The 25,045-nt window shown below is 39.6% G+C and overlaps 2 protein-coding genes across 2 annotated transcripts in view; one reads left to right on the forward strand and one right to left on the reverse strand.

Annotated features, from left to right (window-relative positions):
- Nucleotides 1–2,653, forward strand: upp2 (uridine phosphorylase 2). Its single transcript, XM_010732227.3, has 7 exons — nt 1–166; nt 317–431; nt 524–682; nt 791–905; nt 995–1,204; nt 1,329–1,475; nt 1,685–2,653. Exons 1-7 carry the CDS (start codon nt 114–116, stop codon nt 1,825–1,827), a joined length of 942 nt encoding a protein of 313 aa, XP_010730529.1. The 5' UTR covers nt 1–113; the 3' UTR covers nt 1,828–2,653.
- The window catches only part of LOC104920084 (coiled-coil domain-containing protein 148), a 26,867-nt gene continuing 4,133 nt past the window's right edge, over nt 2,312–25,045 (reverse strand). The window contains exons 4-15 of the mRNA XM_010732238.3: nt 23,035–23,138; nt 21,397–21,488; nt 21,151–21,302; nt 18,544–18,639; nt 18,184–18,365; nt 17,546–17,684; nt 14,170–14,376; nt 7,067–7,207; nt 5,591–5,709; nt 3,797–3,914; nt 3,478–3,612; nt 2,312–2,910 (exon numbers count right to left, since the gene is read on the reverse strand). Coding sequence (XP_010730540.3) covers nt 2,767–2,910; nt 3,478–3,612; nt 3,797–3,914; nt 5,591–5,709; nt 7,067–7,207; nt 14,170–14,376; nt 17,546–17,684; nt 18,184–18,365; nt 18,544–18,639; nt 21,151–21,302; nt 21,397–21,488; nt 23,035–23,138 — 1,629 coding nt within the window. The 3' untranslated portion in view covers nt 2,312–2,766. The remainder of the gene's footprint in view (nt 2,911–3,477; nt 3,613–3,796; nt 3,915–5,590; nt 5,710–7,066; nt 7,208–14,169; nt 14,377–17,545; nt 17,685–18,183; nt 18,366–18,543; nt 18,640–21,150; nt 21,303–21,396; nt 21,489–23,034; nt 23,139–25,045) is intronic.

Below are 25,045 nucleotides of genomic sequence, written 5' to 3' on the forward strand. Positions count from 1 at the left end.
CAGCCAGACATAACTGTTATTCAGAAACAGCCGCAACGACAATTTGGAGGTTTTTACAGAAGGGAAACTTTTAAAGATATTTTAATCTGAGTTTGAAAGCGTCTCCTGCAGTCATGGCACCAATTTTACTTAACTGTATGGGGAATGACCACAAAGAGTATATCAAGTAAGTATCTGGTAACTTTAGGTTTTGAATTGACTGTTTCTTTTTGTTTCTCTTTAAAATCTAAAGTAATTGTGTTTGATAATTAATTCAGATACTTAGGAATCACTTGAGTAATCCATTTATTAATATGCTGTACTGTGTTCCTCTTAGAGAACAAGTCCAAGTGAAAAATCCCTACTTGGACATGATGGAGGAGGATATTCTCTACCACTTCAGCTTGGGCACCAAGACTCACAACCTTCCAGAAATGTTTGGAGATATCAAGGTCTGTGAAGTGCTAATGAAAATAAATCTCACATTTGTGGTTCAAAAGCTAGAAAACAGAATTCATTAATCCTCTTTCTCTGTTTCCCATAGTTTGTGTGTGTTGGTGGAAGTGCGAATCGAATGAAGGCTTTTGCCCAGTTCATCCACCAGGAGCTGAAACTGTCTGGAAACCCAGACGAGATCAGAGATATCTGTGAGGGAACCGATCGCTACTGCATGTATAAAGTGGGACCAGTGCTCTCTATAAGTGTAAGTATTTCAAATGCATTTTTTAAATGAACAAATGAACAATATAGCCTAGTAGCTTTCATTTGTAATGAAGTATAGTCATATATATATTTCTTGTTTTTATCACAGCATGGCATGGGCGTCCCTTCCATCTCCATCATGCTTCATGAGCTCATCAAATTACTGCACCATGCTCAGTGCCGTGATGTGGTCCTGTTTCGCCTTGGTACATCTGGTGGAGTCGGTAAGAACAATACTTTTTGTGCTTCCCCTGAATCATTTGTCTAATCCTGGTTACCCTAGATCTAAATGTATGCCTGGTGTCGTCTCTAGGTCTGGCTCCAGGGACAGTGGTGGTCACAGATAAAGCAGTGGACTACTCCTTCCGTCCCCAATTTGAGCAGGTTGTTTTGGGTAAAGTCATCACCAGGAGCACTGAGCTGGATGAAGGAGTGGCCAGTGAGCTTCTGCAGTGCTCCTCCGAGCTTCAGAACTTTCCCACAGTTATCGGAAACACCATGTGCACCCATGACTTCTATGAAGGTATAAACACCATCTCATGCTCAGGTTGTTTGTAATCATAATTGTCCTACACGAGGCTTCAAATAGCTCACCAAAAACAGATCCAAAAAAATGTAGTGAGAAATCCTGTGCCGTGTCTCTCTAGGTCAAGGCCGACTTGACGGAGCTCTCTGCTCCTTCTCTCATGAAGAAAAACTGGAGTATCTGAGGAAAGCTTACGAGGCCGGAGTGAGGAATATTGAAATGGAGTCCACCGTATTTGCTGCTATGTGCCGCGTCTGTGGCCTCAAAGGTATTGTTTCTGTTACAACATGTAGAACATCTCTACAATGGAACAGCTTTATGATAGTTTTGGAGATTAACTTGCACGTAGTGCTTCTGTATCATTTAATTGAACTACTTTAAGTTCAGTAAATAAAGACATACGTTAGAAAGAAGACAGAAATAACTTCTGATTTATGTTTTGACTTACATAACTGATGATTTCTTTTTTATCTCCAGCGGCTGTTATCTGTGTTGCACTGTTGAACCGCTTTGAGGGAGACCAGATCACCTCCCCTCATGATGTTCTGCTGGAGTACCAGCAGAGACCTCAGGTCCTGGTGTCCCACTTCATCAAGAAACGCCTGGGACAAATTGTCTAAGACACTTGCATCTCCCACCCCTAATCCAGCTTCCAGTGTGTATAGCTTTGACTGATATGTGTATGTGATATATGTATTCTGTATATACTGTACTGTAACATGTTAATATGTGCATTAGACACTTATTTAAAAGTAAGGCTAGGTTAGTTGGGTTAATATTTCTTTGACAATGCTAAAATATGTACGTTGCATATATATGTAAAGTATATTTTGTAGATTTTAATATTTGATACTTTGTCTTTGAGTGTTGATTTTAATGTTGAATTTACACTTAAACTCTCAACATCTGGTAGTTTGTCTGGCTGTCTGGAAGAAATCTAAAAAAAATGTTCAGATTGACCTTTGAAAAATAATTTTATAAATAATATTTGATTATATTTTGGTGGTGATCCAAGTTTGCAACTTTAAGATAATCATCCTTTTAGCTGTAACAACAAATCTAACAGATTAAGTGCATGAAATTCTGATGGAATGATCAAGAAACCCACTTCACATTTAAACGAGTGAAACAAAAAGTTTTACACCACATAATATTGTAACAAACCCAGAAATTATTCTCAGTAATTTGCAATCTGTTAGTAGAGGATGAAGTGAACCTTCCTACAATGTATTTCATCAATGAACGTGTTGTTAAATGATTGGAGACATTATTGCATTTAGCAGCCTCTGCCATTCAAGTTTATGCAAATGAAAACTTTCTGAGAGTGATATAAATATCGATAAATGTGGAGATGCATGTTTATCATCATTCATGTATGATACTGTTTTTCTCATAAGGTGCTTTAGCGTATAAGACCTATAATATAATAAAAGTCAGTAACAGCAATCACACTGTGTCACTTGGTTAATGTGAGTATGATTCTTACACAGTAAAATGTATTATCTACATTTAATATAATACAAGAACAATAGTTGGAGTGACCCCACACAAGCCTCTGGTTAGAATTTGAGTATGGATTTGGTATCCCGTCGAGGAGGTTTAGGGGGCTTGATAACAGACAGGACCTCTTTGGCATAATGACTGTGGTGCAGACCAGCCTCCCGCAGGGCCTGCTCCGCCCGCACTCTCGGATCAGACACAATCTGGAAAACAGATGTAAAAAAATAAATAAATAAAAAGCCATGATAAATAATACATATCCAGCTGTTTCATGCCAGCTCACACCCACGATGTTACCATTGTTTGTTTTTATGGTTTACCACACGTTTAATACATGAAACAAGATTAATCACTAATCCTTCACGGTTTTAGGTATTGGAGGAGAAGATTTGCACAGTTTGAAAATAATTAGTCAGTCCGCCTGTGTTACACAACCAAATTCTAACCTTTTTACTACAGAGATGAGAAAAACCACACACCCAGACACTCTGAAGTAAACTTATTGACTGGGTGGCCTTGAGATCAAGGTAATGTATAAAGTCCCCTAAGAGGAGGATAACCATTGTTTGTTCAGCCAACCAGCTTGCATAATTTTCCTCCATTTCATGGGTCATTGGTCGGTCTCACTCAAGATGAAAACTAAAATCTATGGGAAACTGGCTCATAATATTTAGAGCAAAGAGTCTGGGGCAAATGACCATGCAGCTGTAGAGGTTTTGTAATCACACAAAGCTAAAGGTTGTCAGAGGGTAGATGTTATCATGCCTCACCTGTGTGTCTGTGTACGTGTTAATACTATAAAGAGGCCGCTGGAGCTCAAACTCCTTTACATTCAAGTGTCGACTCCTCCAAGCCTCTGTATCTGCCATCATCCTCTCTGGGTCTGCCTCTGCCACCACCCCAACCTAAGATAAATGAGAAAAAAAAACATTTAATATAGTGATAACATACAGTTGTCTTCTTACTTATTGCCATAAGGTGGCAGTGATGCCTTGACTCAGATAAGGATGAAGTATTCCCTTGAGGGTCATTTCAACTGACAGAGAAAATCAGAGTGCTTGAAAAGGTTAAGGGCGGATAATGATCCACCTGGTTTCTGAGAACTTCCAGACGATGCTGTTTCTCTTCTTCTTCTCTCTGCCGTTCAAGCTGCCGTGCCTCCCTCTCCTCCCTTCGCCGCTGCAGCATATCTGACCGAAACTGCACCCTAAAGGGAACACAAAGGGTGCGGACATCAGACGTGAACAGCCCCCTCTACGCCACCGCCACGGCCAACATTACCTATCACTCCTGCCACAGCATGCCTCAAGGCTGTGGGGGGGGGTTTATGGAGCTCCTCTCCTATCATGCGTTTCTATCTCTTTCTCAGCCCCCCACCCCCAAGAGTCAACACCATTATCTGGTATTAATGCCAGTTTCTGTGAGTGTCTCCTTTTCCACATTATCATTATTATCATCCACATTTTCTGACATCATCACATATATATTGTGTTTCAGTTTGTTCCTGCTCTTCATGGAAGGTACGTAACGTTTCCAATGTGTGAAGTATTCAAACCCAAGAGTTTTCGATGGCTGCACATTTCCATTAGATGGAAATATACTAGATGTCTTGTGGGTTCATGTTCGAATAATTTCTCCCCAAAATTTGGCATCTTTGGGAATTTTAGGATCTGTCCTATAATTTCAAATTAAGTCTTGTGAGTTTAAACACTGTTTGGACATACAAAACATTTATGTACCTTAGATGTTGCTTGCTAATGGAGTTTTTGGAGTAATGGCAATTTAAATACATTAAATATGTTGCAATTTGTTTTAACTGATCAGACACATTTCAGTCTTTTTAAAATTGCCGCTTGACTGCTTCTGCGAGTGGGTGTGGCTTCAGCACATTCAGCTGCACAGTCCCGGAGCTGAGAATACTCAGAACACATATTTATTCTTACCTTACACAGACATAAATCAAAATCAAAGCAGCAGAGGCCAATATATTTTGACTTTTAGTCTGTAGTATTGGGTCAACCTCCAAAACCACTCAATCATATACTTCCTTAAATGCAATGCATCTTTTTTACTAGACCCAGCCTGGTAAATGCCTTTCAAAGAATATATCTCCAGTTTGTGATACAGACTAGAAGATAACGCATTATAAGCAATGCCAATTGTATGAAATGGTATACACTTTCAGTCTCTTTTTTCATCTTCCCATCTCTTTTTTCTCCATGCTATAAATGTTGTGTGGATGGATGAAAGCAGGCTGGGTTGTGTGAGTGACAGTTCAGAAAGTTTTAGTTAGGTTGTAATAGATCATCTTTGGTGAATCCAGGCCGATGAGTCAGCGCCGTCAGAGAGAAGTTCTCACAAGAGAGTGTTCCTGCTGAGAGACAAGTCTTGAACGAAGCTAATTTTCTGTCTGAAAAATGTCATTTTAGTGTCAGAATGTGCCTAAGATTTGTGGTTTGTGAAAAATTGGCCCAACATCTACTTCAGTGACAGTAGGGGCGAAATAATCAGCTATAATCTGTGCTCTTCACGTCTTGCTAGTCTCCTGAAGGGAGTAAAGCCGTGATAAACCTATGCGACAGAGATACAGAAAATAACTCTTTACTGCACCGTCTCTGGCCTAAGCTCAGAAAACCTGGATGCTATGACTTGTTAACTGATTTTTGCCATGTATGTGTCATGGTAATAATTTTAACATAGCTATTACATAACAAGGGTAAAGTAAGCATGATGTTGAATATATCAGTAGAAAAGGTAATAGTCATGCCTGATAATTGATAGGAATAATAATTTAGTGTTCTGGATTCTTTTTGGCAGCTCTTTTAGTGAATCTCAACTAATTTGAAATCTGAAAAACTCAAGGTCCCATGATGCAGCACTCACCTCTCTTTGTCTCTCCTTGCTTGTTCTTCCATAATGCTCCTCAGATTAGCAAGTCTCTCTTGATCCCTCTTCTCCATCGCCTCCACCTTCTTCTTCTGCTTTAAATAAAACTGCCTGACCTGCGGGGAAAAGAACAACAATTTGCAAAGACTTACAACAAAAAAAGTTAACAACAGCCACAAGAACAGTACTCGCACTCATTTGACTCCCACAAAACTCTTAGGATTGTCACGTCCTATTGATTGTGACAGAGCAGGAATCAGATAAGTGTAAATAGAGAGAATGGGATGATATTTCAATGTCTGACAGACTATTGTGCTAAATTATATGGAATCCAATGCAGCCTAAATGCTCTCATTAATCAGAGAGCGTCTCAGGTTGCCCATGTTCTTCTAGCAGATGCCCGGAGGAGAGAGTTAATTAAACAGTCAGACACACGCATACACATTCTGGTATTGTTATACCTGTGAGGACAATAACTCAATCGAATGAATTGAATGATCGGAATACCCAGATAATTGTAACAACGCATGCTTTCAGTTTGATCTTCAGGTGTAGTTTAATCCCTCAAACAGTGTAGTCAGAAATGGTAAACAACTTGAAACCAGTGTAATTTCATCAAAACGTCATGATAAGCTGTGGCAATATGGTCTGAGCTCCTCATTTCCCCCACAAAAATAATATGTTGTTATGTAACTAATGCAAGGAAGTTATTTAAGAGTGCCCACAAGTTTGATAACTACATAGCATTTCCTCTGGTTCTTAAAATACCCTACAATTCAGGGCTTTCTCTGTGCAAAATCATTCATACAAACACCAAAACATTTTAATATGAGCTGGCAAGCCACATATTATTTGGTTCTTCTGAGATGTACTTTCTTTCCTGTGAATTTGCTATTTATTTGCCCATCGCTTGAGATCCAGCTGAGCCAATATTGCTTTTTTTTTAGGCAATCTTCTCAGCACTGTAAACATCAATCTAAACCTAAGCCATCTATCCCTATTGTCCATCAAAAATATACACCTGAACACACTGCTGGCAACAGTCCTGTGTTTCTGATTTACCGGGTTCTCTCCATTTTGAATTGGCTGCGTGCTTCACAAGTTGCCTAGCTGCATGATAAATAAGTGTATGAATTTATAGTGAATTATCTTGTTTCTTCCCCCTCAAGATAATAAACTTGTACGCACAGTAGTAATAAGTTACATGGATGCTGTGAGCACAGGATAAAAAATATCATCTATCACAGAGAAACAATATTTACCTACCTATGGAGATCTTTTAGACAAACTTGGTTTGATTGTAACATGTTTTACAGAAGTTGTGTGTGCCCATAAAAAAAAACCTTAAAATCCAAGGAATTAAATAATCCGAAAGCTTGCACACATTCATATTCATAAGTGGTGACATTAAGAAAGTGCCTCGGGAAGAAACTGACACATTCATTGTGACGGGTGTGTTGAAGACGTGTTTACTTTTTCTTTCTGCTGCGATCTGATGGCCGTCTCCTTCTCCTGCTCCCTCTTCAACCTCGCCTCTTCCTCCTCTCGTTGTCTAGCAGCTATAACTGCCTCCAGCTTCGCCACCTCCTCCTGCTGAGCCCGCCACTGCCGCAGCTACAAACACATAGGCAAATACACACCAGGGAGAAACAAAACAAAAAAAAAAGCAAGTTATTGGCCATCAACAGCTGTCTTGAAAGAATCACTCACAGAAAGGCAACCAGCTGGGCCCCACTGCCATGGTGCCAAAATCTGGCATTGACTTCAGAAGAGGTGTCAAAACTGCCTTTCACACTGTGTGATAGATCACACCATGACCCATCAAATCATTGAATCATAAAGAAAACCTGTGTATTTGAGCCTTATTACAAAATGAGTAATTTTCTTCTTCTATTCAGTTTAAAAGGCTTTTATGACACTAATAGCATGTATAAATCTCATGTAAACTTTAAGTGTGGTAATAACCAAATATTGAGATACAATGCCTTGACAGAACACTGACAAATATTTCTCTTTTAAAACTGTGTTTACACGTTTGCAAAGAAAGCAATCTTCACTCAGCCTGGAAACAGATTAAACTTATACTTATAGTTAGACTGTACTTATCACACACACACATACGCACAGTCCAACATTAGCTAGGGAGTGAGTGGCAGGTTCGTTATGCAGCAGCCTCTCTTTGGCATGCCGGGCATTAAAGTGTCGCATACCGACCAGGCAGACAGATTCACAGATCTTTCAGAGGAGAGCTTTAGAAATCCCCGAAGGTACGAACCGCAAATTAACATGAAGTCACACACATTAGCACCAGCACCGGCAGCATCATCGAGTCAATCATACTTGATGTGTGCCTGAGAAAAAGCAGCAGCTGTGTGCTGGAGAGAGGACAATCAAGCCTCTAATACAGTTGCTTTTGACAGCGTTGGAGATACAACAGACTTCTTCTTTCATGCAGACATGACTCTATTTTTTTTCTTCCTGAAATTGGTTCAATATGGATGTTTTGTAACCAGAAGAGCAACTCTGAGTTGTGACAGAATAATGATGGCAACAGCATTGTGTCAATATTTCTAAAAATGTATATGAATAATGGTGGTCTTGCACTATTATTGTTATTGCTGCTTTTAAAGATTTTTTTTTAGGCTTTTCAAGCTTTATTTGCTAGAGACAGCTGAAAAGTGACAGGAATGTGGAGAGAGAGAGAGATGGGGAATGACTTGCAGCAAAGGGCCGCAGGTCGGATTCGAACCCCGCGCCACTGCGGTAAGGGATGAGCCTTTGTACATGGGAAAGATGCTTTACCAACTGAGCTGCTTTTAATAGGTAATGTGCACCTTTCCTTGTGTGTGTATATATATATATATATATATAATATATATATATATATATATATATATAATAATTATATATAATAATAAAGAAGTCTGACTTGAATGCAGGACATTTTTTAGTGCTACAAAGCAAAAAATATCTGAGATATTTTTTTCAATGCAGTTCATATAAAAAGGTTTAAATACAATTAACCTCGAAGTGACCGTGTACAGTAATGACACCAGCCTTGCTTCGAGTGTTTGAACAAATTCAAAGAAGCTTTTGTCTGGTTTTTTGGAGAAAAAAAAATGCAAGCACACATAATTAAACCATCCATCAAGCTCCGACTTGGCTCAGCTAGGATACCTAGCTAAGATTATTATTGTTTTTTTTTTAAAGATGATTTTTTTTGGCCTTTTATGCCTTTAATGATAGGACAGCTGAAGATAGACAGGAAGCAGTAGGCAGAGAGAGGGGGAGTGACATGCAGTAAGTGGCCGTCCGACACGGGATTCGAGCCAGGGCCGGCTGCGGCGAGGACTGTAGCCTCCACACACGGGGCGGCCGCTTAACCCACTACGCTACCGACCGGCCCCCTAGCTAGGATTTTTGATGGACCTTGAGAGATGGGGTGTGTAAACAACCTGATGGATGGGCCTGTAAAGCATACACAAACATGGGACACATAAAAATGTTTTTTTGTCCAGTTGCAGTGTGTGAAACAGTGTTAAAAGCATCCTCGTAATTTAGATCCACTGTAAGAGCCACAGGGGCTGAATGTATTTTGTATGTCTTACTTGTTTAGGCAGAGCTAAAGAAGAAGAAGAAGAAGAAGAAAAAAGCCTTTCAGGGAGCACAAAGAGAATAAAATGGTCATTATGTACAGTCTACAGTAATTTGTCACTGGAATCTCATTTTCTGTGAATTCAAAGGGAAATAGGACCCCATCCTTTTTCACGGCAGCACGAAAATGACTGCAGAGATGTCAGAATAACAAAAGAATGATAGCCTTTTTATCTGCACACTACAGCCTGCTCAAAGCCTTTGTTAATACCAGTGTACAGTTATTGTGATGTCTTCTGTCAGAGGCTGTTGCAGCATCAGCCATCACATTTTAATAATTTATTTATTTTATTGGAGGTCATTTAATGACAAACATTCAATATATAACAGATCGGTGTAACAGATTAGGTGTGATCATGCCACCAGTATCACTGTGGTGAACTAGAGCAGCAAACTGGAAAGAATGAGCTGCGTATTCATAAGGACAATCCTCCATACGAGGGACTAGTCTACTGAATGACATTAATGACACGTCAGATTTATTGAAACGGGACAAGAAATAATGTGAGATGAGGAAGATGATTTTTTTTTGCAATTATCTTTGTGTTTCCACAGTGAGCACGAAAAAAAAGATTGTGAATTTTCCTGAGGTCCATAACAAGTACATCACATCGTGGTGGAGAAATTATACACATATGAGCAATTAACTCTTCAGAGAGTTGTCAGCTGAAACGCTGTGTGGCCCACGCACTGTCTCAACTACTGAGACTCTGCCGTGTCCATACAGCCACCAGAGGAATGAAGTGTTGTACTTTTTAAGTCACTAATACCCAGTGACAGACGATCTGCAAACACTCAATACCTCGAGAATACACTGCAGGATTACAGCAGGAAGGGCACACAGATCATGGGGGCATAAATTAATCTGTAATTGTGCTATTTATATTGCAAAGTACTCCACAGAGCAGGAAATGAAAAAAGAGCATCTGCAATAAAAGAAAACCTTCTTTCCATTGTTGTGTCGCTTGTCCTGTTGGCCTGCTCATCCCTTTCCCACCTGAGCATGTTGCAACAATCTGTCATCCCTCCAGGCTTTATTTACTCATGTGGAAAACACAATCGCTCATCAAAGATGCCTGGGAGTGAGATATAAGTGGGAGGCAAAACGAAAGCAAGGACAGAATAAAAAGCTGGAATGAGGAAGAACAATGCTAGATAATTACAGCAGCCAGAAGACTGCAGAACAAACAGCTGATTATTTGAGAAAAAGAGCCTGTCTTTCTGTGATAAATTGGAATGAAATAAAGCCTTATCGCATGCATGAAATGTTAACTAGTTGTCTTAATCATCCATTTCATTTTACTTTCCACAACACACACCTTCTACAGATTATACTCCATATCACATCTGGAGCTTCTTTGGAAACTGAACAACTGCTCTGTGATCAGCAATGTCAACTGTGTCAAGACACCTGAATGCAGCCAGTCATCTCTGCGTGGCCAATCTTTGGTTCTCAGGAAGACAGGAGAAGCTCTGTGGTCTGTGTGACAGCCCTGTCCTTTCCAAAACAGAGGGCTACACGGTAACTCTGAAATCAATTACGCTGGATGTCTTCCCACTACACGTCCCTCAGAAGAGAACTGGCAGCACACAGCCATGCTCCCTATAATGAGGCAAGAACCAGACGAGCACTGCCCAAAAATCGACCGATATATATATGCTCATGTCTCATGTCTATGGAGGCAGAGAGGAGATGAGATGTGGAGGCAAAGGTTATTTGCATATTCACAGAAAATATAAGAAAGCAACTTACGTCTTTTATCTTCTTGATCTGTTATCTTAATCTGTTTTCAAATAACTGATGCTGGAGGATCTTAGATTACTTCATTTACATATTTTGATAAGGCAAATAGACCAGTGGCTTCAAACTTGTTTAGTCTCGCATAGCCACACAGCCCAATTAGACAAGCTCAAGTACTACTTCAGTGGCCGCAGCTAACTATTTATCTATTAAATTTCACTAATTATTTCAACACTTTTTAATCTATTTCCTTTAGCTATTTCATTTTTTAAAATCTATTTCAATGTTTTTTGTTTCTTAAAATAAAATAAAATGATGTATTCATCCTTTAATGTATTTCAGCTGTTTATTCATGACTGATAACTATTTCAACTTTCTTGCTCACTTGTCAACAAGTTGCAACAGGCTGTGTTAATGAGTTACAATCTACTCAGATTGGTAAGGATCAATTTGTAACCCTAATTGGCTTTTTGGCATTTATTTTCCCCCTTAACAGAGATATGTGGATGTATTTTTTTTTTAATCAAATCACACTTTCTATTTTTTAGTTGAGTTTAGATGTGTTAACTAGTTGAGCTTTCCATGAAACCCCTGGCAACTGCACAACTCCCTGGGACTCCTGTACAAAAACACAATGCAAGAAAAGCAAAGTTATCCAAAGCGAGGATGAACTGTTGTTGGTAGATCACAATGTTGACCATGAGTCCTCCATAAAATAAACATTTTGATACCAATAGGCCGTCAGAAACATTGCACAAGTCGACCAAATCATATTACCCTATACAGCTCACAGTAAAACATCAAACTCACAGCATAGAAAGGGAGTTGATCCCATTAGAGGCGAATGTCTCATAGCAGAGTCAGGAGAGTTGTTTAGGTCAGAGGGAGCAGCTGCAGAAAACAAAGCGTTAAAGAACCAGATGCAACGGGAGGAGAATCCATCTTCTCTTGCTGCTGTGTCGCTGTGCTGGGATGATAAAGGCAGTGGAAAGAATGATTGCATGCAAACAGGCGTCCATCTGAGCCCCCACAGGAACTCAAATATGTGCACATCCACTGCATAAACAAGCAACGTAGATGTGGAAAAGTCATGGGAATTAAAATGGCTGTGTGATTTGATGTTTTATTTTTTTCATTGCCTCAGAGAACCAAGAAAACAAAAGTCGGTAATGTGTTTGCCATAGTCGGAGGCATGCAGTTTTATGTTCTACTGCAAGTGGAGGGCCCCTGTTGTTTATGTAAAAAGGAGCTTGCAAATAACATACTGCTGTTTTGAATAACACATTCCATCATTTTAAAAACCTGTGATGTCTTTTTTCTAAGCACAGCTTTATTATGCCAGAGTCATTGGAGCTGTATCTAAAAACGTTTCATACTGACAGAGCTGAATGTCGAGTGATTATTGCCCTTGAATTTTCCTCTTGGCTCGTACCAGTAGTAAATGAAAGAGCAAGAGTTAAAGATACCAAGAAAACAGTCCAATCAAATGTTATTATCAGCTGCATAATAAAAGCAAGTTAGAAGATCACCACAGTACAAGGCCTGTCATGTTTTATGTTAGTCAAAGTGAAAGAAACTGCTGACTGTTAGAAACTGCAGGAGTTCAAGCAAACATGCAACGAAAATACACTGGAGCTTTTTTATGTGGAAATAATTGTTAGCTTTCAAGACTAGCCAAGTTGTTCTCTTCTAATGAGACGTTCAAGAGAATAAAAACCTCCCAGCACTTTTCTTTTCATCATTAAGTGTTCATTTATACACACCAGGACAATTTGAGGCAGGATGCATTCATATTAAACTAAAACTAAAACTAAATAATATGTCATATGACAATAATCAATCGTCTTTGAGCCTCCTTTGTAACTATCTTCCAGTCCAACCTTTGTTTTGCAGGTTTAGAGAGATTTTGTTGTCAGGCTTGAGGCTGAGTAAATCAGCGTGAGTGCCGTTTCTCCAATCCAATGTGTTTACAAGTTTTCACAGTAAGGTGCAGCTTGTGAAATAAAGAGACGTTTTTATGCCACAATTTTGCAGCCTTGCGAGAAAATTAAACGATAACACTAAAGTCAAAGACAGGGGACGGATCTGGCCCGAGAGCTGAGATATATTGTGGGATATATCATATCTGGCTCTCTGATCTGTGCAGACCAGCAGTAGGCTTGTTGGTTTGCTGGTTCACGGCATACCCTTCACATACAGTGGAATATTTGATGTAAATGCACCTTTACAAATACAGTTCCCGCTTCTTAAAAGTATTGCATTCTGTGATCCCCGCCGGAAAATGTGCTCAACAGACTAAATCTGGGGACATTTGTGGGTTGGAAAAGACTGATAAGAGAGAGAAATTATTAATTCATGCAAGTAAAATGAGAACACGCAAACGCAGGTCTCCACGAAGCAAACCTTGTTCCTGCAAAGAACAAAACCAATCGTGTTATTTGACAAAACTAGACTCAGTCGTGATGGCCTACATCAACCCTACCTCAGTACATCAGAGTGTCTTATTATCATTCCACAGGACATAAGCACCATTTTTCTTTTCTTTTTTAAAAACTGGCAGGCAAAGCAAATTCAATTTGTACAGCACTGCATCAACAACACATGGATTTGTTCACATGAGTAACTTGTTTGTTGTGTGAATGTGAACTAGCACCCCTCAGAGACAGCAATATCGTGTTTGCAAGACCATCCTTATTAGCTTGTTTGCATTCACAGCCCATCCCAAGTGGCAGCTAAAGCGAGAGGCGCTGTCAGGCAGCCTGGCGTAATATGCAGCCGCGTCAGCAGATATACTGTACGCAAGTAGGCAATCAGACGCCGCTTCCTGTCTGGTCCCTCGCATGTCTGTCAAAACAACTATCACATCTACACATGTGATAGTTAGAAAAGGACACAGGAAAAAAAACATCATGTGTGTATCAAAGTATATACAGCTCAGTTCTGTCCACTCCACCAGGCGAGTGTGCCTTAAAAGTAAGAATGCTATAGAAGTAGACCACCGAGAGCTTGTGCTCAGAAGGTTGCAGAACAATTAACAAGTATATTATTAAAGTTATAGATCTACTTCCTGCAGGGATTGAATGCGTTGGAGTAACACAAGTGTAGAAAGTGCTGTCTCATAAAGCTGGAAATGTTCCAGAAATGAGACAGCTCCTGCTGTGAAGGTATACCAGACACTAACCTTCTCCCTGAGATGAGAGCAGATGTCCTGCTGGTGCTGGCGGTCTCTGTGGAGCTCCAGCTCCTCCTGGTGGGCATGCCTCGCCTCCTGCAAGGTGACCAGGGCTCTAGCCAGCAGCTCCTCCTGGTCACGCTGCCACTGCTGGGTCAACACTCTCAGCTGTGCCTGGGTGAAGCGCTGCCAGTCCCACGCCCGTTCATGCTCCATCTGGAGGAACAGCACGCATGGGGAAGGTGTTGTTTGCACGTTGGATGGGGGTGAACTAAGGTATTACTAACTTAATTGTCTTTAATGGTCAAGTGGAGAAGTTATTCTTATAAACAATGAACAAAAATCATATAAATATGAAGAACATATAAGCAGGATTGAATTACTGCCTTCAAAATAGCAACAGTAGTATATGCACACAGTGTAGCACTAAATTGATGGCATGCAAACAGAAATCCCAAAACAGCCCAACATGATATACTGTCTATAATAATGGCAGCAGGACCACAGGGAAAACTCTGTGTCAGATCTAGCTCTGCTGGTGTATAAAATGGTCCTTCTCTCCTGCCTGTGAAATGTCCTGAAGGAAAACAGTTCCTTTCTGTGTGAGGGATGCCTGTAGCTATTCATCATTGTGTCAGCGCTCACAGAGGCTGCATCACTTGGCTGCTTCACTGGAACAGAGGGAATGATATTCATCTATGGGCTAATAGCAGCTAACTGACGGTGGGATGGCATTAGACGGCTGACTGGTTTTATTGAAAATGAGTGAGCTGACAGACCTGCCAACGGGACAGAAGTGCCAGAGGCAGTCAAGCAAATCCTGTTTATTAATGCACAACTTTCGAACTTGAGGAAGATCCACCCATTGTTGTTCACTTTCTCTTCCCTCCTCTTCACTATACCCTTGCCTTTCTTGTGAGCATGAACACAGCACGTGTGTGTATAGATACTCGCATGTTTGCACTCGCCATGCAGCCCGTGTTCCTACATAGCAGCAAGCACTTTAGCCCGACACATTACATATAGTATGTATGCAGTAGCATCCACCGCACCGTGTCTGCAGTGCACACCGCACTGCACAGCACTTATTTTAGCTGCTGCATCCACATTCCCTCTGCGGAGTGCGGTCTCCGTGAGGACTGTGCCATTCAAAGGCGGAAAGTAAAAATGGCTTCCAATAGATAGTCAGAAAAGGTGTAAGGTATGAAATGTTTCTACCACTTCTAGAGCACATTATGCGGGCATTACTATGCTGGTACGGGTACTTTCTGAGAGAGAGAACATCAAAGACATGACAGACAATAAAGAGGCCCATCCAGCAGAGGGAGATGTCCATCTGATGGTGGTGACATTGAGAGACAGGTTCTACTCTGGGTCATCAAAAGGAACACAAAAAACATATTTCACATATTTCTGCATAAAAGTGGCACTTTTCTGACAGTGATATGTACTTCAGTTGCACTACAATTGAGAGACTTTATTTTGGTCAAATATTTTGGGATAAAGAGAGTAAATGTCACTAATATAGCTCTCTCTATTCGATCTCCTGTTTCACTTTCCTTCGTGATATTTCTCCTAACAAATCATCAAATGACAATCTCACAAAAGCATAAAGTAAAATGGTCTGTCAAACTATTCTTCTCAATGTTACCCCCCAAAATAGGAAAATGATCAAAGCCACAGACTGCAAGCAATTGAAGAGGAGCTGAATAACACCTAATGGTTAGGTGCACACACCTCTTAACTATGGCAATATGTCATAGCCGCTATCTAGTTACAAAACAGAGCTGTCGTATCTTGCGTTAGAATTTAAATGAGACAGATGAAAGCAACAGAAAATGATGTAATCATCCTAAAATGATTGCACACAGGTGAAATTAAATGGCAGGTGAGCAAAATATTAATGCACAAACAAGAACAAGCTTTAATGCTCTGAAGTAAAAAAACAACAACAACATAAGAAAAGCTTAGAGCTAAGGCGTTGACTCTTTACAAAACAATTCTCTCATTAAAGCACTAACTATAGAATTTCCAGTCGTCCCACATGACTAACAGCAATGGGAATTACTTTTCACACAACAAATACCAGAGAAATATTTGCCCAAAGCAGCCTGCTGCCACTTCAACAGAGCAGTGCTTACTTAAACTGAAAGACCATCCTTTGAGCTTTCTGGATAGCAATCAATGTCATGCTTGTTCACTTAATTTAGATTTCAGATACAGAAAATGCCCCAAAAGCCTCAAGATTTCATACAGTGATATCAGAATAGCGTTTATGCACCTAATCACGGGGGTTTCAGCGAACCAATCTGGAGTTTCCGCTGATTACCATTGCACGCAAGCCAGCTTAATTATAGCTAATAATTATGACTAATAGCTGAATTAGGTGGAGTCAGCACTGCTTCAACTCTGTTTCTGTTTTTTCTGTCTGTTTTCTCACCCGTCCCCGTCCCCAACCCCCCCGTCCCCAAGGCTGATCCGATCACAGCTCTAAATGCAGCACCCAGCTGGAACTGATATGAGGACAGGTCTCTGGGTGCGGGTGAGGAGAGGAGAGATGGGCTGGCGGTTGTCATGGCGATGCTGGGCGGTGGCGTGAGCGAGTTGTCCACAGTGGGGTGACATGGCACATCCTGCAGCATGCTGAGCGGATCATTGTCCAGCCTCATCTGTGTGTCTGTCCGCTAGGTTCAGCCTACTGGGCTACATTGATCGGGGAGTCTGGGACTCACGGTGCATGGATGCTTCAGTTTCGGGGAGGGAATTACACTTTTAGATGGGTGTGTGTATGTAAAAGTGCATCTATATACAGTATGTGTATGTGTTGGCTGTACAGTCATAGAGAAAAATAAAAAGGGCAGTGGGATGTAGTGCTTTTGAGCAATAGCAGATCAGACTGTGATTGTAGTAGGCAGCTTCAAGGAGTAAATCTAACTGTACAGAGTGCTCTTAGTAAAACATCTCCAGAAACGCAAAAGACTCGAAATCTCTTGTCTTGTCTGACCATCTGTCTAAATCTCAAAGATAAAATGTTAAAAGAGAAACCAAAGCAGGAAATCCTTACATGTGAGAACCTCAAATCAACATTTTTTTGTCTCTTTTGTCTGAAATATAATGTAAACAAGTATTACCCAAACTGGCGAATGATTTTTATATACATATATATATGAAAACGTTTTTGTTTCAGGTGACCGGTGTGTGTATACACTGTAAACAGCATTGTATAATGTTCAAGGCCAAGACTTACACGTGTGTGCATGCCTGTGTGTTTAGTATACATACATCTTTTTGATTTGATAAACTTTGCTGACTATTTAATAATCAACTAAGTCTGTTTTCTTTATGTTTTTTTTTCTTCATGTACATGTTTTGCCAAAGTACTGACCAGATCTTGTCTAGTTTTCTCAGGGAACAATCTTTGCAGCATGTCCATGTAGAGCACTCTGTGGTTGGGTACGTCTTGAGTGTACTGAGATGAAGTGAACTGAAAGCGTTGGTGCTCATCTGCACACCAGCCACAGAACCTGGAACAGATCACAACCACGAAATACATGATTAAAAGGCAAAATAAATACATGGATCATACTATGACACCATCAGTTCATTTCATTTCCACAGGGCACATATTGACAAATTGCATGCTACTCATAGAAGTGCTATATAGCGACTGTATGGAAATAAAAATCAAGTCATAAAGTGTCTTGGAGACACTGACATAATCAACCACCTGGTGAGAAAGATTTGCTCAACAGCTTGCTTCTGGGGAGTGACATTAGTGTGCCTCTATATGCTGTCGATGTCCTGCTGAGCTTTTAATCTTTCATTCTGAACTGCCCGGCTACACTGGAATTCTAACTATATAGGTATTTATCAAAATGGAAAGCTGGAAATCGTTAAACGCCGGTTTCTATCAAGACTGAGGAAGATATGCATGGTCGTCACTTATTGCACATTAGCTGCTTATTACAATTTTCTCTTTCAATCAATGTGTGAATACTGTGAGAATTATGAAAAAAACTTTACCGGTCAGCTCTTTGCAGTTTCACTTGGAGATCTTGCAGGCTGCTCTGATACCTTTCTGACAGGGAGTAGAAGGCCTGGATCAGGGAGTCCTTCAGCTCTGGATAAGGGCAGTCTGAATCCAAAACCTCCTCTGGAATGTTTTCTATATTCACCAGATTATCTGAAGTACTACTAAGATATTTCTGCGGAGGACAATGTGAACATCTTTGAGATTTATAATAAAACATTTAGACATTTCTTTGGCACCACACTCTAGTAAACACTTCTTAAGGTAAGGCGTAAGCAATAGTACAGATTGGAAATTGGTGATTTGCTGAAACAAAAAAAGATTTACTGTAGAACCAGCTGTGAGAATTTTACCTCCAAACCAAGACCAATAATCTCCTCCTTCAAGGCCAGGTATTCTGCATCAAGCTTTGCATTTATGCCATCTTGCTGGTCTTTAACAAAGTTTATCTGGTGATAAAAGAATAAAACCATTGAAAATAGTCTTAAATATAGACAAGGCTAACACAAACATAAATGTCAGACAGTGATGTCAAATTGGCAACTTTCACCTTACTAGTGAATGGACTAAATTGTTTTGGGCAACAAAGGTTCCACATCTTGCCCTGACAGTCCTTTGAGAAAGACTCTTTTTACAGCTAAAATTTATTACTGCAAATCTGGTACTGTAGGAAAACAAAGAGCAGACTGTCAACGGTAACACTTCTTTCCTTCTTGTTATGCTATGCTATGCCTGCTCAGAACAACAGTACTGATTGAACTGAGGTCCCCTATGTTCTCTCAGACATCTAGATCCAAACACATTTATTATTACAGTCATCCAGTAATAGCAAGTAATCAGTAACTGTTTATTTTCCCAGAGAAAAACAGATGGTTTCTTTAATTAAAAAAAGAAGGTGCTATCTCTGTTTACAAAACTAGTAATGGGAAAAGTCACATTCAAGACATGTTTCTAAAAACTGCAAGAACTGGACAAATTGAGTGATGGAAGGGACAAACAACAAAGACTATGTTAACACTTATTTCTAATTGTATCAAAACAGGAAACCTGTGCAAAGAAGGAAATCAATGTGACTCCTCTATCCTTTAAAGCCTTTCACTTGGGACCTGTGTCTCAGTTTCCTCTTGTCTTCCTGCATCTTGTTGTTGGTCTTCACAGAGCGAAGAGAGAGTGCCAGTACCCTTTTTGTCCAAGCATAAGTACAGACTTGACTGCAGTGTACAGTTGTGGTTAGAGCTTGTCAGATGTGTTTTTTGCACACTCAGTTTGAACACTGTTAACGTTTGAACCGCCTACAAAAGAATTCAGCACTTTAATTTAACAGTGGCGATGCTGGTCTCCTGGCGAATTTTTCATTAGATGTACAGCAATGCCCTGTACATGTTCTATGGTCATCATGCATATCATGTCAGTGAGATTCATGAATGATTAAATATTGAAATAAATTTGGTATCAAAAGAAAGCTGGAAAAAAGACAAATTCATAGATGTGCTCAATGATTTACTAACAACTTTGTAGTATGTATGTTTTTTGTAGTATAAATGAGTCACTGACTTAATATGCACACCAGTGCTATGAGCTCAGATGGGATTTGCATAATAAAGATGGGGACCCCTACTGTAAATTAAAAGAATAGACAGCATATTAGTAATATAAGGGGTAAAGGTAATAGATAAAAATATGGCCAAAAGTGATTTCAACATTCCATAACTCTTGATCAAGACTAAAGACAACAGGAAAGTATGAAAATGTGTGCATAAGGAGCACAATTGAATCCTGCAAGAGGAGCAGGAGATAAAGAATGCCACTGCAGCCATTAACCAGATAAGCAACAGGAACAATAAGTGTATCGGCCATTGTTTCTGAGAGTGATCTTAGTTTTGTCTATTCAGTTGATAACTTGCATAATCTCTTTAATGCATTAACTTCAGCAAACAAAGTTAAGGGGAAACTTGGTTTGTATAAAAAAAAACAATGGCACACACTGCATACAAAATTAATAATTAAAGAGACATACTTTCAATTATATAGTTGATAGAAATAAACGATAAAGTTCTCATAATTTCAGCAAAAACTTTAACTTAAGTCTGAATCAAAGTGTTGGATAATAATGTGAGGTGTCAAAACAATTCACAGTCTTTAACAGCCGGCAATATGACATGGGGAAATGTCTTTTTGATTCCCTTTTGTAAAGCAGTGCTTCAACATAGTGCCCATTTTCTCTTTCATTTTCATTTAAAACACGCAGAGAGTGAAGCAATATAAACTAGGAAATAGAACAAATGGACCAAGGTTGTGAAAAAAAAAGAAAAATACAAAAAGGGGGGGTTGTTTCATTGTGCCAATGCAATCAGGTGGTTCGGGCACGAGTAGAGGGGGTCATGGGAAAGAAACAAGCATGAGTGAGCCAGACAGAAGAGACAAAATGGCTGGCAGACACTTCATTCCAAGTATGGTCTGTCTTTAAAGACCCCTGCTTACTCTTTAATCTCACCATTCATCTCTAGAGCTTGCAAAAAGCCTCTGAGAGTCAAAGGCAGAATTGATGACTTAGGGACTGTGGATATCTAACAAACAAGAGATTCATGCACAGTGAATGCAACGTGGTGTGCAAGCTGAGATCATTGTGTGAGCAAGCAGGAGAGTTCAAACTTCTGTTGGATGTGCAGCAAAGTCTGTTGTGGTTTGTACTTACAGAGATTCATTGTTTAGGGCTTGGAGTGCACTGATAGAATAAAATAAGCCCAAAGGCTTGGTAACAGCTGAGGATATAAAGTGTAAGATTAAGGATTCTCAAAAGCTAAAACATTTTATTTTTCAAACCAGGTACAGTGAAGTAGGTGTAGTAAAAGTTATTTTCCAGATGTATATTTAAAAATCTTCTTCCAGCTTTCTACAAATGCAGCTCTACGGCTAACCATGTTCACAGTGGACTTGTCTTTATTTCATATCACAGATACCTGTTGTATTACTTGTTCCCAGTTTGATCGATGAACAGTGAGCTGCTCATGTTGCACTTCATCCAGTCTGAAGCACAGGTCATCCTTGAGCTGATGAACAGGCTCAACAGTGGCTACCCTGAAAGCCTCCCGCTCCCTCTCAAGGACCAGCGCTAAACCCCAACACAGACATATAACATTAACAGCAGAGGCTGATGGAGATACAGCTACTAGTACTTTCTTTTTTTTTTTAAGTTTGTTGCTTACCATAATCTTGAAGTGAGAAGATGGCAGTATCTAATCTATCATTTGGTCTGATCTGCTCTAGAAAATCATGTACGTCGTTCTCAGCCTTCTCCCTGTTTCATGAGAGAAAGATACAACCACAATACATTAGTTAATTTAGCAAAAAATTATCATAATACCTCATTGGATAACTCATAAATAGAGCAAGATAATAGCACTTCGTTCAAATATTTCTTTTTTTTTTTTAATTCATAATTTGGGCACATATATATACCTAACATTAGCTAGGAGTATTGCTAAGATTACGTTGGCTACCAAGATACTTTATTCAAATTCTGGTCTTCTTATCATGCATTTAGCTTATTTCTCCTCTGATCAAACTAGTTTGTTTTCTTGCTCTTCACCAGATCACCATAGAATATTACATCAATGACAATCAATGGGCCAATTTTCTAGGAAAGCTATTAGTTGACCTAGTGTTCTCTCTATTGAATGCATACAATCCGTTGTGGAAGAGGTACTCTAGAAACATGCATTACAATTTTTATTTCACTAAAAGTAAATGAGTAGCATTAAAATATACTTAAAGTACCAAATATAAAAGCAGTCATTATGCATTATGTCCCATTTCAGTATAATAAATATTATTGCTGCATAATATCACTGGGATCTAACATCACCGGGACTAATTTTAACTTCTTTATACTGCTTGGTAGCCTAATCCATAATAATTCATCATAATTTATTTCTTGATTACATTTGTTTTAAATAATTTAAATCTTCAAGAACCAAGTAAATGTAGTGGAGTAGAAATATAAAGTACTTTGTAAATTGTACATGTAGCAATTGGTGTGTGACGTGGAATAGAATATACATTCTGCCACTGTTGTTTCCTGTTGGAGATATGTGGGTGGACGCGTATCTTTGACTCAGCTGGTGAGACATAATGCATAATGACACCAGGCCTACAGAAGGTGTTACAGTAATTGTATACTTCATACTAACTGGTCCAGGGGTTGATGCGAGTGGGAATAAAGGAAGAGTAACCATAGAGATATGCTTGCCCGCTTTCCCTTTTGACAAAGTGGCTTTTGAATCCCATGGTAATTTCACTAGATATATGTGTAGAGAGTTGCAAGCAGTGACACATCTTTATGACTAGGCTCATTACTGAGGCTCAAACTTGTGTACATCATTAACCTTGGGTGGCTCAGACACAGTCATTACACAGCCAAACAAGCTGCACCCCAGAGCTAACACCGCCCTTCTCACTTCATAAGGCATGACACTGCTGGGGCCCCAGTCCCACACGTCTGCCTCAGCACACAGAGCAAGTGTTCCTCAATTCAGTATATAACAATCTGTGTCCACTCGGCTCCAACCTCCAACTTCTCCTCCATCTTTCAACCTTTAATTCAATGTCAAACCGGCAAGAAAATCAGCTCAAATTTTCTCTCTTCTGTTCTTGTTTTCTCTCTGACACATTTCCCCCCATTGGACTTACTTTTGCACCCCCCTCCATCCCTTTTTACACCCTATTTTTTCTCATGCAGGTTCCTGTCTGGGCTCAATGGGGCTTAAGTGGAACGGTTGCATGGTGTAATAGCAGATTCAGAAAACTGCAGCAGATAATGACAGGGAGTAATAGGGGGCTCTTACTCAGCCTTTTGCAGCCTGGGGCACTCTCTGCTCCACACCTGTCTGTGCTGCCGTAATATGGAGCTCTCCTTGGTTGCCTTGGCTGCACAGCGAGTCTTTTGAACCTGTAAGACAAGGTTTAATGCACAGCAGGAAAAACAGTTTCCCTGGAACAGGAATAAGCACAGAGAAAAAAAAAAACACGCTGCTGGAGTGTTTGCTTTTAAATACACTTTAGCCGTGACATTTATTTGCTCCTGCGAATAATTAACTTAATCTGGACGAAGCTGAATCGAGAGTCCTTTACTGCATCAATTATCTGGAGCATTTTATAACACTGGAAAAGCATAACAACTATAAAGTGAATAAATCATAATGTCGCAAAGGATGGTGAATGATCAGGTCATTTTTCTATCCTATACTTAAGAATGACTTGTTCCTTCCCCTCTGCACGTCAGGGGTATTTTTATACAGCCATTTGCTTCAGCCTTTATTAGCTTTATTGTGTCTGAGGCTCATAAACCGGGGTGATTCAACTGAAACAGTATCACTGTTAAAGCATGAAAGCAAAATAAACAGCAGCAAATTAAAATAATCAAGTAGAAACATGCATGACACGCATGAGGCATGTTATTAAGAGAGGAAAAGGGGGGTAGAAGTCTTAATCTTCTCTCGTTTGTCTTCCCTTTTCATCATGGAGGAACAAGGCCCTCCTTCAGAGCTGCAGCGATTCATTGTCTTCTATCAGTGTTTTCATACACAGGCCACTGGCTCAGATAATTGTACGAAGGCAAATCTCACATAACTAATACATGGGCACAATCTATTTCATATTAATAGGAAATCTAAAAGGAGTTTGGGTTGATTTATAGCATGCCTGTCTATCTATGAGTCAAGTTGCTGCTAGTGTTATTGCAAAAGAAGTTGTGCTGGACGTTTACCCTCAGGGTGACGTCCATTATAGAGTAATTGGAATCAACAGTGCTCAATCTGAAACTAGTGCTTGGGCCAAATTGATGTCATCTCATGTCTCTCCCAGGCAGTGTATAATAGGTGATCTTAATTTGCTGTATTATAGCTATAACTCAGTCGAACTACAAAAACTGTGCCAGGAACTAAGCTTACGTCGTGAATTTTCTAGGCTAAAGGCCCAAAAAAAACAAATGATTCAAATCCGCCCGTATTGATCTTATGTTAGATATTAAACTATCGAGTGTCAAGTCGGTTTCGCACTGTATCAAGAAAAGACGTTTCCAGCATTTTAGTGAGCACTTTCTTTTTCATCCTTTGTATCAAACTGACGTATAGAAAATTCATACCTCTATCTGTCTTCTATTCATATCTCTGCACTCCACAAAGTAATGTACGTTTTTAAAAATGGAACCATTTTAACCATTGTTTATTGTTATATAATACCAAGACCAATTCCAGGACATGCAGCACCTGAGTTAAAAGTCAAAAGTAGCAACACATTATCATGCTCCGTTGCTAGTCAGAAATGCAGTCAGAAAATTGACATTTTAGCTTGTCATAACAAGGCAAAGCATTAAAAACATTAACAATGGCACCGTTCTTTTGTTCACTCATTTACTACCCACTAATTAAGTGGACACTCAGTAGTTTAGTCTATGGTGAGCAGAAAAACAGTCATATTATTTTAGCTCCTCACTGATAGACAGTGTGTCAATCAACTGTTGATTGCTGCATTTATAAAATGCGACATTGTGTACGTGCTATGGAGACTGGGTTTTTCATTTCATTGTAAACATGGTGAAAATAATGAATGTTTTCGCTCACAGTCCAGGACCTTAAAATTGAAGAAGCTAAATTGAATTCAACCATCATTATTTTGAATCATTTACAACCGTGCTTTTACTACAGTGACATGTCAAAATGTCTTCCATGAAAAAGGCCTTTTGTATCTTGTATAAAAAGGTGGGATGGTCCTCTTGTGAATTAAGAAATGGGTATTGAATTGTACAATATTTTTAAGGCTCTGTTTGAAAAAAATGCCTTTCTATTATTGCTCTCA

The sequence above is a fragment of the Larimichthys crocea genome, chromosome XVIII (genome assembly GCF_000972845.2).
Source record: "Larimichthys crocea isolate SSNF chromosome XVIII, L_crocea_2.0, whole genome shotgun sequence".
NCBI lineage: Eukaryota > Metazoa > Chordata > Actinopteri > Sciaenidae > Larimichthys > Larimichthys crocea.

Bases quoted from the DNA above. Each gene is read 5' to 3' on its own strand.
- upp2 (XM_010732227.3), top strand. From the start codon at position 114: ATGGCACCAATTTTACTTAACTGTATGGGGAATGACCACAAAGAGTAT. The intron at 432-523 runs GTCTGTGAAGTG...TGTTTCCCATAG, and splicing joins AAATGTTTGGAGATATCAAG to TTTGTGTGTGTTGGTGGAAG. The intron at 906-994 runs GTAAGAACAATA...TGTCGTCTCTAG, and splicing joins TGGTACATCTGGTGGAGTCG to GTCTGGCTCCAGGGACAGTG.